Genomic DNA, 15,000 nt, shown 5'->3' with positions numbered 1-15,000 from the left:
TTATAGGGTATGGGTGGCACAGTGGCTCAGCGGTTTGCACTGTGGCCTCACAGCAAGAAGGTCACTGGTTTGAACCCTGGCTCAGTTGGCGTTTCTGTGTGGAGTTTGCATGTTCTCCCCGTGTTGGCATGGGTTTCCTCCGGGTGCACCAGTTTCCCCCATAGTCCAAACACATGCACTATAGGGGAATTGATTAACTAATTTGGCCATAGTGTATGTTTGTGTGTGTGAATGAGTGTGTATGGGTGTTTCCCAGTACTGGGTTGTGGCTAAATGGGCATCCGCTGTGTAAAACATTTGAATAGTTGGCGGTTCATTCCACTGTGGCGACCTCAAATAAGGGACTAAGCTGAAGGTAAATGAACGAATGGATTCTAGGGTGTAGGGGTTCATTTCGGATGCACACTGAGTGAACGAGCGTCGTACTTTGAGGTTGTGGCTCCACCAATCAGCAGAGGAATCTTCAAGCCCAGACGCTCCATCTCTTTAGCCACATGAATCATCTCATCCAGAGACGGCGTGATGAGACCCGACAGGCCGATTATATCTGCAAACACACACCAGAGCGTCACGCGTGTGTAAGCACAGCCGTTCATTGAGGAGAACGAGAGTGGAGCGCTGAGGAAACTGACCTGCTTTATTGTGAATGGCTTCCCGCAGGATCCTGTCACAGGGAATCATCACTCCCAGATCAATGACCCTGAGGAGAAACACACACACACACACACACACACACACACACACACACAGACACACACGATCGAGTTACGCTCATGTGAGAATGACTGATGGAAGTGTTTACTCATCTGACATCAAACACCTGCAGCTGCTGCATCTCAACAAGCACTTAACAGCAGACAAACACACTCAATCTCAAGCCTGCAGCAACACACACACACAGAGATACAGACATACAAACAAACCCCCCACACACACAACACACACAAACACCCTCAGTCTCACCTGAAGTTGTTGCATCCCAGTACAACACCCACAATGTTTTTGCCGATATCATGAACGTCTCCCTTCACTGTGGCCAACAGAACCGTGCCCTGATATGGGTCCTGCAGAACACACACACACACACACACACACACACACACACACACACACACCTCCATTAGAAACTCCTCGGAATAATGTCGGGTGCTCCTCAAACTGTGCTTTCTGAAGCCTCACCACTTCCTCAACACAGCCGGATGTGGCCATCATCTCCTCTCGCTCTTTCTCCATGAAGGGAATCAGATGACCGACAGCTTTCTTCATCACACGGGCAGATTTGATCACCTGAACACACACAAACACACACCTGTGACTGTACAGTACTTGCATTTCTAATTGATTCATCAATGAATGACCCGTTTAATCGTTCAGTAAAGTTCAGTCCTGGTGTGTTTTTGGCATGATGGATTTTTATGATTCCTTAGTGTGAAGAATATCCTCAAAGCCAAGCCATCTTATCTTTTGCATATATTAAGAGTGGGTTTAACCATAGTTTGACCATTATAGAGTGCTTCCTGATTATGCAGCACTTTGGATCAGTTAGTAGTTGGTAAATGTGCTTTAGAAATATTCAATTCTGTCTCATTTAAAAACAGCGCTATTGCATTACAGACAAATCCAGAAAGGTTAGAGGAGAGGAAGAAATAAAGAAAGAAAGAAAGAAAAAAAGAAAAAGAGAAAAAAAAGGAAATGAAAGAAGAAAAAAGAAAGAAAAAAAAGAAAAAGAAAGAAAGAGAAAAGAAAGAAAAAATTAAAGAAGAAAAAAGAAAGACAAAAGATAACAAGAGAGAAAAAAAAGAAAGAAAAGGAAAAAGAAAAAAAGGAATATAAAAAAAGCGAAAAGAAAAAGAAAACAAAAGAAAGAAAGAAAAGTGAGAAAAAGAAAGGAATATAAAAAAGACAAAAGAGAAAAAAGAAAGAAAAAAGAAAGGAAAAATAAAGAAAAAATAAGGAAAGGAAGGTGAGAAAAAGAGAAGAAAGAAAGAAAAAAAGAAGAAAAAAGAAGAAAAAAGAAGAAAAAAGAAGAAAAAGGAAGAAAAAGAAAGAAAGAAAGAAAAAGAAAAAAGAAAGAAAAAGAAAGACAAAAGAGAAAAGAAAGGAATATAAAAAGCGAAAGAGAAAGAAAGAAAAAAAGAAAGAAAGAAAGAAAGAAAAAAGGAATATAAAAAGAAAGAGAAAAAGAGAGAAAAAAAAAAGAAAGAAAGAACGAAAGAAAGAAAAAGAGAAAACAAAGAAAAAATGAAAGAAGAAAAAAGAAAGAAAAAAGAAAAATAAAAGAGAAAAAGAGAAAAAAAAAGGAAAAAGAAAAAAACAAATATAAAAAGAAAGCGAAAAGAATAAAGAAAAAGAACAAAAGAAATAAAGAAAGAAAAGTGAGAAAAAAAAGAAACATAAAAAGAAAAAGAGAAAAAGAAAAGACAATAAAGAAAAAATAGGGCAAGGAAGGTGAGAAAAAGAGAAGAAAGAAAGAAAGAAAGAAAGAAAGAAAGAAACAAAGAAAGAGGAATATAAAAAAGAGAAAAGAGAAAAAAAAGAAAGAAGGAAAATTAAGAAAAAATAAGGAAAGAAAAGTGAGAAAAGGAGAAGAAAGAAAAAAAAGAAAAGAAAGAAAAAGGAAGAAAAAATAAAGAAAAGAAAGAAAGAAAGAAAGAAAAGAAAAGAAAGAGAAAAGAAAGAAAAGGAAAAAAAGAAAGAAATAAAAAGAAAGGAATATAAAAAGAAAGCGAAAAGAGAAAAAAGAAAGAAAGAAAGAAAAAGAAAGGAATATAAAAAAGAGAAAAGAGAAAAAAAAGAAAGAAGGAAAATTAAGAAAAAATAAGGAAAGAAAAGTGAGAAAAGGAGAAGAAAGAAAAAAAAGAAAAGAAAGAAAAAGGAAGAAAAAGGAAGAAAAAATAAAGAAAAGAAAGAAAGAAAGAAAGAAAAGAAAGAGAAAAGAAAGAAAAGGAAAAAAAGAAAGAAATAAAAAGAAAGGAATATAACACACACACGAAAAGAGAAAAAAGAAAGGAAGAAAGAAAGAAAGAGAATGTAGCTGATTAAGATTGTGGTAACGTGCTCAGCATCTCTACTGATGTAAATCTTCATCATCATCATCATCAGTGTTTGTTCACCTGCGGCAGAAACATTTTCCCTGCTCCGAACAGATCTCCAACCGTCTTCATGCCGTTCATGAGCGGCCCCTCGATCACGTGCAGTGGTCTGGGATATCGCTCTGTCTGCGCACGCGCCTCCTCCGTGTCCTCCACCACATACTTCTCTATACCCTGAGAACAAGAGCAGCACTTTAAAGAGACAGTTCACCCAAACGTTCCAATCCTGTCATCATGTCCTCGATCCAAACCTTGATGACTTTCTTTATTCTGATCAACACAAAAGAAGATGATTTGAAGAACGCTGCAACCTGTACTCATTGACTTCCATGGTATGTGCATTTCCTACTATAAAAGTCAATAGTTACAGGTTTTCAGCATTCTTCACAATATCTCCTTTCGTGTTCATCAGAATAATAAATCTCACTTGTGGGAGAGAAACTTTGCATTTACGGGTGAACTGACCCTTTAACTGTCATTCAACATTACAGGACAGCTGAACTCTGAAAGCAGCTCAAGATGAAACTCAACTGATGAAATAAAAGCACAGAGACCTTGACGAGCGCGTACTCCAGCCTCTCCTCCACACTCCCCGTCCTCCACTCGTCCGTCTGCACCACTTTCTTTCCTCCTTTAGCGTTATTCTGCAAGAAACACGTGAGAAGCAGAGAGCGACATCACTAGCTGAGCTTCAGTCCACATGTGTACATGCTGATGGTCTTGAAGCTTTTCTTAAGTTCATCAACACTGCTTTACGGTTACTCTTCAAACACTTCAGCAACTCTATGAGGATGACGGCGGGTGTGTTGAGCTTGTGTTTGGAGCAGATGTTGGCTGTACAGCACCTGAGCGTACAGAAGCAGTTTCTCAGTGGCGTCTGGATCTCGATTCCAGATGATGTTCTCACACAGCAGCAGCAGCTCTTTATCAATGTCATCATACACTGGGAGATTCCCAGCATTCACGATGCCCATGTCCATGCCATCCTGAACACACACACACACATTTACTGTCATACATGAGTTTGTAGCACACACACATTTATGGCGATGTATGATTTTGCTGCATAAACATGTTCAAAAGTTTGCGTGTGTGTGCTGCAGATGTGTGCGTGAGTGGTGCAAATTACACATCTGCACAACACACACACACGTCTGCAACAGACACTAACACACATGAATATGCACGTGCACGTGCACGTGCACACACACACACACACACACACACACACACACACACACACACACACACACACACACACGAGACAATCAAATCTGGAGTGTGCACACCCACACACACACACACACACACACATCTGCAACACACAAAAACACAACTCTGCAGCGTGCACACACACACACACACACACACAGTCTGCACCACACAAAACACACACCTCTGCAGAATACACACACACCCACACACACAGTCTGCATCACACAAAAACACACACCTCTGCAGCATTCACACACAACTCTACAGCGTACACACACACACGTCTGCAACAGACAACAACACGTATGAATATGCAGATTGTGCACACACACACACACACACACACACAGTCTGCACCACACAAAAACACAATCTGCAGCGCACACACACACACACACACACACGCACACAGTCTGCACCACACAAAAACACACACCTCTGCAGCATACACACCCCCCCCCCCCCCCCCCCACACACACACACACACACACAGTCTGCATCACACAAAAACACACACCTCTGCAGCGTACACACACACACACACACACAGTCTGCATAACACAAAAAAAACACAACTCTGCAGGGTGCACACTCACACACACAAGTCCATACCCCACTCACACAGTTTTGCAACACACAGTCTGCAGCGTGCACACAAACACACACAAGTGTGCAGTGCACAAACATGAATTTGCAGTGTACACACGTACACACACACACACACACACACACACAAACAATCCTGCAGCATATAAAACACATACAAATATACAGACACAGAAGTCTGCAGCTCTCACACACATACACACACACACACACTGACCTTGATGGCGTGGTAGAGGAAGGCTCCGTGCATGGCCTCTCTGATGGCCTCCATCCCCCTGAAGGAGAAGGAGAGGTTGGACAGGCCGCCACTGACCCTCGCACCCGGCAAACTCTCCTGCAGGCACACACGCACACAAACACACACACTCAGCATCAACAACACACACCTGAGCTCAAACAGAGTGTGGGTGACCGGTACACACACCTTTATGATGCGCGTGGCTCTGATGAAGTTGATGGCGTACATGCTGTGCTCCTCCATGCCGGTGCCGATGGTCAGGATGTTGGGGTCAAAGATGATGTCATTGGGGTTGAAGCCCGCCTGATCAATCAGCAGGTGATACGCACGTGAACAGATCTGCACCTTCTGATCCGTTTCTGTCGCCTGGAGGAAAACACACACAAGCAGAAGCATTCAGGAATGAGGAGTTAATACCAAACACACTGAAAACGCTAGCCTAGAGCGCCATCTGCTGTTCAAAACTAGCCTAGAGCGCCATCTGCAGTTCAAAACTAGCCTAGAGCGCCATCTGCTGTTCAAAACTAGCCTAGAGCGCCATCTGCTGTTCAAAACTAGCCTAGAGCGCCATCTGCTGTTCAAAACTAGCCTAGAGCGCCATCTACTGTTCAAAACTAGCCTAGAGCGCCATCTGCTGTTCAAAACTAGCCTAGAGCGCCATCTGCTGTTAAACATTAGCCTAGAGCGCCATCTGCTGTTCAAAACTAGCCTAGAGCGCCATCTGCTGTTAAACATTAGCCTAGAGCGCCATCTGCTGTTCAAAACTAGCCTCAAGCACCATCTGCTCTTCAAAACAAGCCTAGAGCGCCATCTGCTGTTAAACACTAGCCTAGAGCGCCCTCTGTTGTTCAAAACTAGCCTAGAGCGCCATCTGTTGTTCAAAACTAGCCTAGAGCGCCATCTGTTGTTCAAAACTAGCCTAGAGCGCCATCTGCTGTTAAACACTAGCCTAGAGCGCCATCTGCTGTTAAACACTAGCCTAAAGCGCCATCTGCTGTTCAAAACTAGCCTAGAGCGCCATCTGGTCTTCAAAAGTAGCCTAGAGCGCCGTCTGCTGTTTAAAATAAGCCTAGAGCGCCATCTGCTGTTAAACACTAGCCTAGAGCGCCATCTGCTGTTAAACACTAGCCTGGAGCGCCATCTGCTGTAAATACTATCCTAGAGCGCCATCTGCTGTTAAACACTAGCCCAGAGCACCATCAGCTGTAAAACACTAGCCTAAACCACCATCTGCTGTTAAACATTAGCCTAGAGCTCCATCTGCTGTTAAACACAAGCCTAGAGAACCATCTGCTGTTAAACATTAGCCTAGAGCTCCATCTGCTGTTAAACACTAGCCTAGAGCGCCATCTGCTGTAAAACACTAGCCTAGAGCTCCATCTGCTGTAAAACACTAGCCTAGAGCGCCATCTGCTGTAAAACACTAGCCTAGAGCGCCATCTGCTGTTAAACACAAGCCTAGAGCACCATCTGCTGTTAAACACTAGCCTAGAGAACCATCTGCTGTTAAGTCCTAGCCTAAACCACCATCTGCTGTTAAACACTAGCCTAGAGCGCCATCTGCTGTAAAACACTAGCCTAGAGCGCCATCTGCTGTTAAACACTAGCCTAGAGCACCATCTGCTGTTAAACATTAGCCTAAACCACCATCAGCTGTTCAAAACTAGCCTAAAGCGCCATCTGCTGTTCAAAACTAACTTAGAGCGCCATCTGCTGTTCAAAACTAACTTAGAGCGCCATCTGCTGTTAAACACTTGCCTAGAGCGCCATCTGCAGTTAAACATTAGCCTACAGCTCCATTTGCTGTTAAACATTAGGCTAGAGCGCCATCTACTGTTCAAATCCAGCCTATTCTAAAGTGAATATCGATGTATTTTGAAAATCTCAGAACCGATGCAGAATGGATTTCTCATTGGATTTTTCGCCACAGCTCTAATAATAAATGTCCAATCCTCCTTCAAAATGTGATTGCTGCTATGAAACGATGTTGTTTGTGCAGAATATTAAAAGCGGTTCTCACCTGTCCATCCTCATCGAACGCCATCACGACCACTGCGGCGCCATAGCGACGCACCTGCCGGGCTCTGCGCAGGAAGTCCTGCTCGCCCTCCTTCAGGCTGATGCTGTTGACGATGCATTTACCCTGACAGCACTTCAGACCCGCCTCGATGACCGAGAAGTTTGAGGAGTCGATGCAGAGCGGCACCTTAAAGGGGCAGTTCACCCACAAATGAAAATGTACTCACTGTTTACTCTCCTTCAAGCGGTTATAAACATTTATGAGTTTCTTTATGCTGTTAAACACAAAAGAAGACAGGCAACTGTTGACTTTCATAGTATTTGCTTTTCTTACCATGCATGTCAATGTATTTGTGCATTCTTCAAAGTATCTTCTTTTGTGTTTAACAGAAGAAACTCCAAAGAGGTTTGTAAGAATGATGACAGAACTTAAGCAGAGGTCAGACTCTCACCTTGCAGATGTCGGGTTCAGATGCGATCAGGTTACAGAATCGGCTCATGGCAGTGGCTCCGTCCAGCATCCCTTCATCCATGTTGATGTCCAGAACCTGAGCGCCCATCTCCACCTGAGCCTTAGCGATGCTCAGCGCCTCCTACAGCACACACAGTTTACAAAATAAAGAAAACAGAAAAAAAACATGTTCACTGACACAGAAGCTAGGATAGATCTGGGCGCCGTTTCAGAACACAGGTTAAGTGAAAACTCAGAGTATATTAACCCTGAAATGAGAGCAACTCTGGGTTTTCGGTTTTAAAATGGCAGGTTTTTTTAAACTGGAGAAAGCAAGGTAAGTCAAGCCTGTTTCTGAAAGAGAGGTCACTTTAACTCAGAGTCAGTTACTGTGGTATCTTACTCTGTGAATCTAACCTGGTCAGGAGCAGGATTTATTCTCTAAACTCAGAGTTTCTGTCGGTCTCCTCCCCTTTTTTAAAGATGAAGCGGAATTTCTTGCCATAGCCTTACGTTTCCACCCACATATTTTAATGTGCATTTTGGAGATGCGCATAAACAAAACCGGTTGATGGAAATGCCATGATGCCCATAACTTTTGAAAATAGGCCTAAAAAACAGTGCATAACAGTAGGATAAATTTTTATTTGTTAAGAATTTACGATGGAAACACTTTTACTGAACAAATTCCAGCGTGCATTACAAAAGGTTTGTTATTAGAGATCATATGATGATGAAAAAGTGTGTGAATGGACAAACCTGCAGGCTGAGCACAATGTAACACGTCTGAAATGTTGTTTTGGTCATTCTAAAACGCCTGAACCGTTTCAGTATTAGTGTTGTTATAATATTAATGTTTTCCAGAGTGTCTGGAGCGTATCAAGAGTGTCTGTTCTCCGCGTCTCATAAAATTGCATAGAACTGGTGTCGTGCGACCAGTTTTCACAGCAAAATGTTCAACGCGTGCATGGAATAAGAAGATGCATTAAGCATCCTTGCACTTAAAACGTCAAACGCAGGAATGGTTTAAAACAGTTGACATGTCAACTTGCAGTAAACAAAGCCTGCAATACTTGCCCCGCCTTCAAGCTCTTTTTATTGGCCCACTGTGCTAGAACAGAACGCAAATGGATTGGTTAATATCAGCTGTCAATCACTCAGTTCTGATGACAGGGTGCCACAGCCGCGAAATGTAAAGGTCTGGATACGAGAGAATGAACACAACACTGGCAGATTCAGTTTTAGAAACCATCTAAAGTTACAACTAATGACTCATCTGATCAGTGATCATGTGCTGAATGTCAATACAGAATTTACACTTTTCCAAGAGTGGATAGAAGACTTCCAGAGGCTATGCTGCAGTCTGCTATGACTAAAGGATATTCAGCGTAAAGTCGGTGGGACGGAGTTTTCAGCTAACAGTGTTTGCCACTGAATCTACACATTTTAAGCAGGAGATGTTCTAACATTATTTAATCCTTTATTTAATCATCAGAATGCGGTCAGTCGTGCGACTGACACTGCGTTCATCATCGCTAAACAGCATGCATACACTAATGGCCCGTTTCCACTGAGTGGTACGGTACGGTACGCTTTTATGACCGTTTCCACTGTCAATAAGCGTACCGTACCACTTTTTCGGCACCTTTTCGAAAGGGTCCCAAAAACGAGAAAGGGTACCAAAAGGTGGAGCTACACACGCAGCCGAACGCTGATTGGTTACAGAGATACGTCACGAGCTCGTGGAGCTGGACAGAATGTAAACAAAGGATCCGCCATGTTCTAATACACAGCCGAGAGATTACATGGACATAACGTTACTGTATGCATAAAATAACCAGCCATGGATGACCCGGGCTCAAACAAACCGTGTCGTCGTCTTGATGAACAGACACAATGCAAAGAAGAACAAAATCTGCCGTGTCCTGTTGTTGCTTTACGAGCCCGTCTAAAAGTGCGAGTGTGAGCGGTATTCACTTTCTTCTGGGAGCGCGCGATCGCGTCTATTTTTGATATAACAAACTTCTTGAGCTGATGATAATAACGTGTAACGTTACGTGATTGTTGAAGTGTCTCCATCATCTGATCCATTCAGAAAGAAATGGACAAGCGCGAGAGTGAAGTGCGGAAAAAAGGAGAAACCCGGCAAAACACAGGAGCAAAAGTGTTTACCAACCTGAATCATGAACAAACTGCCATGTTTATCTTTGCCTTTTGGACTATTATGAACTGGGAATGACAAACTGACTCTCTAACAGAGTTTGCATGTGCTGGTCAAGATTACAGACACAGATGAGAGGTTTGCGCTGACTGTGGGCTATATTGTGTGTGTTTTTGAACTCAAATAAGGACTTAATGTATGATGTGTGTAGTTTTACTGTAATTAATAATATATCGGAGACTGTAAGGGGCGGTATGTGTTTATATATGTTGCATTTATATATTTATTTAATATAGTTACAGACGTTACAGTAGGCTATTTCACACTGTCATTGATCTGCAGTAATAATCAACTCATGTTCATAGAAAAGTTAGTAATAAACATTTATGCACACGTATTTATGTGTATAAAGCATCTGTTTTGTGAGAAGTGCTTCTTATATGACATGTAAGCGACCCGTACAGCTTTACTGTAGACATTTATTCGAGCGACCATGACGTCGACTTAAACTTTGTCATACACCACGCCCACCAAAAAGGGTACCTAATATAGGTGACCCGTACTAGCCTGAACCGTACCGTTCTGTACCAGTCAGTGGAAATGAGCCATAAGATGAAAGTAATATTGCAGCTCATAAAAAGACCGTTACTGCAACTAGGATGCATATAATAAGTTGTATGCCAATATCTGTGCAATATCAGACAGCACCAGTGAGAACAGCACAGTTATTATTGTTAACTAATAATAGGGCCGGTAAATTAAAATCAGAGAAATCCTCTGGCTTTTTCTTTTTTGCTGTATTGAAAACATACCGAACCGTGACACTACTGTGTCTCATCCAACCAAACCGTGATTTTTGTGAACCGTTTCACCCCTAATATTTAGCTTGTGTATAAAAGCTGTGATCTGGCGCTATATAAAAAAATAACATTAACTTGACCTCAAGGGGGGGCGGGGAAAGCCGTTGGGAGGGCGGGGCGCCCCCCTAATATAATGGTAGGGGAAACACATTCTGCATGTCATACGAGCAAAATATACCTCATAATTTCCCGCCATGATGAGTTTGGCGAACTTGCGTGATCCTGCGACGTTACAGCGCTCGCCGATGTTCACAAAGTTTGTGTACGGGCCGATTCTGAACGGCTCCAGACCTGAACACACACACACCAAACACAACCACAGCATTACCCACTCACATTTATTCAAGCAAGTATCAAATATTAATAAATACACAGTTATAAGCACATCAATTATTCATCAGCATAATAATTTTTATTAGCATATAATCCATGTGGCAAGAAGGTCGCTGGTTTGAGTCCCAGCTGGGGCAGTTGGCATTTCTGTGTGGAGTTTGCATGTTCTCCCCGTGTTGGTGTGGGTTTCTTCCGGGTGCTCCGGTTTCCCCCACAGTCTAAACACATGCGTTATAAGGGGAATTGATTAACTAAATTGGCCGTAGAGTATGAGTGTGAATTAGTGTGTATGGGAGTTTCCCACTACTGGGTTGCAGCTGGAAGAGCATCCGCTGTGTAAAACATGTGCTGAATAAGTTGAGGGTTCATTTAGCTGTGCCGACCTCTGATTAATAAAGAGACTAAGCCAAAAGAAAATGGATGAATGAATAAATAAATAAATAATATTAAAATATATATTTATAATTTCATTATAAAAGATTTATATTATAAAAATATTTATGTGTATATATATATATATATATATATATATATATATATATATATATATATATATATATATATATATATATATACACATATATATATATATATATATATATATATATATATATATATATATATATATTAAGGGTGTCACGATCCTCCAAATCCTCGATTCGATTACATTTTTGATTCTAAAGTCACGATTCGATTTGATTTTCGATTATGAATAATTAATTAATTAAAAACGAATTAATTATTTGTAGCCTACCGTTTAAACTACCTGACCTGCATGGTCTTTGTTTTACCCATAAACAAATCATACAGTAAATGAATAAAGGTAAGTTACAGACATAATTACCACCTGTCAATCACTTTTTCTGCGGCACTCGTGAATAGGCAGTGATCTGTGTCGTTATAATGGCGTCGGGAAAAAGACGCACAACCAACAGGAACCAGCCAACAGCATCTGAGGTGTTCGCTAAAATGACTAAGAACTTGTGTGAAAGTAAAAGATGGAAGCAGTCTACTGACTCGCTGACTGCCTGGACCCGCTGTCTCGAGCGCATGACAATGTGTGTGCATCTGTGTCTGTGTGTAAATGAGTGTGTGTGGTCACGTGATGTGCGTTTTCAGGGTAGTGAGGAAGGAGGGCTGCTCAGAAATGCTACACACCAGTGTGGATGTGGATCGTCGTCGTTCTAAAATGCCATTTAAAAACAAAGACAGTGTAAACAGGGCCTGAGTGTGTATTTTTCGCGAGCGGATTTGCAACGGGGGCGGGGCGGAGGATCGCGATGCGCCCATCGTCTATCATCCCAACCATAATACGCAATAGCAGAGCTTGCAAACTGTGTTTTTTTTGTCGACAACACGAACGTTGTCAACATAACTCACTGGAAATCCAAAATGCTTCCACACCGGCGACTTCATTGAAAGAGGAGAGGGTTTAAGCTCTGTCGACGGGTCTCCTGCTTCTGCAGTTTAACAAGCACTTCAACAAGCCTGTTTTTTTCCCGTTTGGCAAGCCAAGCTAACGTGACATGGGGGCGTGGCAGCATCGATGATTCTATTTTTTGATTCGATAATCGAAGTTGAGCATAAATTTCGATCGATTTTGATTAAAAATCAAAATCATGACACCCCTAATATATATATATATATATAGTCTAGAAAAATGAAACACACCTGACAGCAGCATATAGTCACTGTAAACATCTGTAGGAGGAACTCTGGGTTTGACATGACGCACACTTTCAGCAATCGCCCTGAAACACACACACGCGCGCACACACACACACACGCAATAAATCAGTGACTGTCGGTAAACACGAGAAGGTCATTATTATGACAAAACAACTGAATTAAGCTGAATTCTGCACTGTTAATCTCTGACATCGTCGATACCAAAAAACCATCACAGGTAAAATTTGTTTTGCTAATAACAAATAAAGAAATTTCAAAGTTAGAGGGTTTTTTTATTATAAAAAGTTCCTACTTTTTTCACCTTTAATCTCTTACTTAAATAATTCATATCGAATTTTTTATTGAAAAAATATAGTCTTTTCAACTGTATTTCCTCACTAACAAGATTAAAACGGTATCCTTTAAATTAATTAAATCTGACCCTGTTCAACATTTTAGGAGGAAATTCTAATCTAATATTGATACAAGACTCAATTCAGAGTCGATTTCAATTTCATACAGAAATCTAAAATGTAGGCGACGCAGTGGCGCAGTAGGTAGTGCTGTCGCCTCACAGCAAGAAGTGACCCCTTTTTTTTCCGATTAATCGTGCAGCCCTAATGTTAAGAGATTCAGAAATGAGGCAGACACGCACCGGATGTGATCGGGTGTCGTTCCACAGCAGCCGCCAACAATATTCACCAAGCCGTCCACAGCAAACTCCTGCCAGAAAGCAACACGGGAACGTCAAACGACAGATATCATGATGTAATGCTCGTGCGCTGCTGCTTTACCTTTAAATGAGCCGCCGTCACGTCAGGAGTCTCATCATAACCTCCGAATGTGTTAGGAAGACCTGAAATATCACGCAGACAGCAAATACAACAATCACCCATTACAGGACAGAAAAGCAGATACACATGAACGTGGATGCAGGTATATATGGGTGTGAACGTATTCACTGATAGTCAAGGTGATGCTTTTCAGCTTTTATTCAGCTACTATGAATCATCTTGAACATGCAACAGCAACATCCTAAATACATACTACATTAATAACAATGTTCATATTGTTTCAAAGATGTCACCAATATAACAATGCAGCTCTATTCTGATAATGCATTAATAATAGGGATGTAACGGTATCAGAATTTCACGGTACGGTAATACCTCGGTATGAATGTCACGGTACGGTAATTATTGAATCATTTACAGGAAAAAACAAAACTTATGAAAATACTCCAAAAAAGTGCCAAAAGTGTCAATGACATACAAATTAGCCATCTATCTGTAAGCTTTGAAACAGGAACTTCAATTTTAATAACAAAAAAATATTAAACCATGTAAAAAAATAAAGTTTCAATTTAGTATTGTTGAAAACTCATCACATTCAACATTTAATCACTCACTCACTTAGATAGAGATGGGTTTAAAGGAAAATTATCATATAAATATAATCTGGTAAAAGCTGGTATCTCTGGGTATTTACAATGTCCCCTGCAACAGAAAAAACCCTCTCATTTGGGACTGAGGTTTCTGGGACAAGAGAGATATGACTTGGCCCAGGTTGACAGCAGTGGGTAACGTTGTGCATTGTCTTTCCCCCACTTGAGAGGACAAACCATGAGTAAGATAGAGATCTCATGTCTGCATCAATCTGAACAGTGTGCTGTGTTTCTGCAGTCCCCATGACTGATTAGTCGTATTCCCCAACTTGCAGGCACGTGCACACACAGTGCTCAACCTGTGCAGTGCACATGCCCTTTTTAGTCTTGGATAGAAAGTTCCCTTCCAAAATGATCAAAAGTGCCCCCGCGACGCGACACACCCTCCGTCCCGCTTTACAGTACGCGCGCAACAACACAGCTGATAAGAACTCGCGCGACAACACAGCTGATAAGAACTCGCGCAACAACACCGCTATTCAGTACGCGCGTGACAACACAGCTGATAAGAACTCGCGCGACAACACCACTATTCAGTACGCGCGCGACAACACAGCTGATAAGAATTGCGCGACAACACCGCTATTCAGTACGCGCGCAGCGACAACACCCGCTTTAGAGTTTTCCAGCTCTTTTTCATCCCCGCTTCTAGCAGCACACTCCATTTCCGCATTACTGGATCTGTAGCGACAACAGACCGCAAGGGATGATGGCCAAGCCTGGGCTGATGGGAATTGTAGTTTCCGGTACCTCCCGTTCGCTTCATTCGCCTGAGCAAATTTTCTCAGAAGACCTATAGTTTTACCGAGTCATGCGACTACGGTAATATCGAAAAAAATTAATATTGCGGTATGACGGTATTTACAATACCGTTACATCCCTAATTAATAATATAAAGTATATACCATTACGA

General features: G+C 41.6%; 1 protein-coding gene across 1 annotated transcript in view; it reads right to left on the bottom strand.

Moving 5' to 3' along the window:
* The window catches only part of mtr (5-methyltetrahydrofolate-homocysteine methyltransferase), a gene marked incomplete at its 5' end in the record, with an annotated part of 38,496 nt that overhangs the window by 15,339 nt on the left and 8,157 nt on the right, over positions 1–15,000 (bottom strand). The window contains 15 exon segments of the mRNA NM_198072.1: positions 427–547; positions 633–700; positions 964–1,064; positions 1,180–1,287; positions 3,114–3,266; positions 3,647–3,736; positions 3,938–4,078; positions 5,131–5,247; positions 5,338–5,517; positions 7,172–7,357; positions 7,623–7,763; positions 10,821–10,933; positions 12,647–12,726; positions 13,299–13,366; positions 13,438–13,499. Coding sequence (NP_932338.1) covers positions 427–547; positions 633–700; positions 964–1,064; positions 1,180–1,287; positions 3,114–3,266; positions 3,647–3,736; positions 3,938–4,078; positions 5,131–5,247; positions 5,338–5,517; positions 7,172–7,357; positions 7,623–7,763; positions 10,821–10,933; positions 12,647–12,726; positions 13,299–13,366; positions 13,438–13,499 — 1,729 coding nt within the window.

The sequence above is a fragment of the Danio rerio genome, chromosome 12 (genome assembly GCF_052040795.2).
Source record: "Danio rerio strain M-AB ecotype USA chromosome 12, GRCz13ab, whole genome shotgun sequence".
Taxonomy (NCBI): Eukaryota; Metazoa; Chordata; class Actinopteri; order Cypriniformes; family Danionidae; genus Danio; species Danio rerio.
This window is presented reverse-complemented; position numbering and strand designations above follow the sequence as displayed.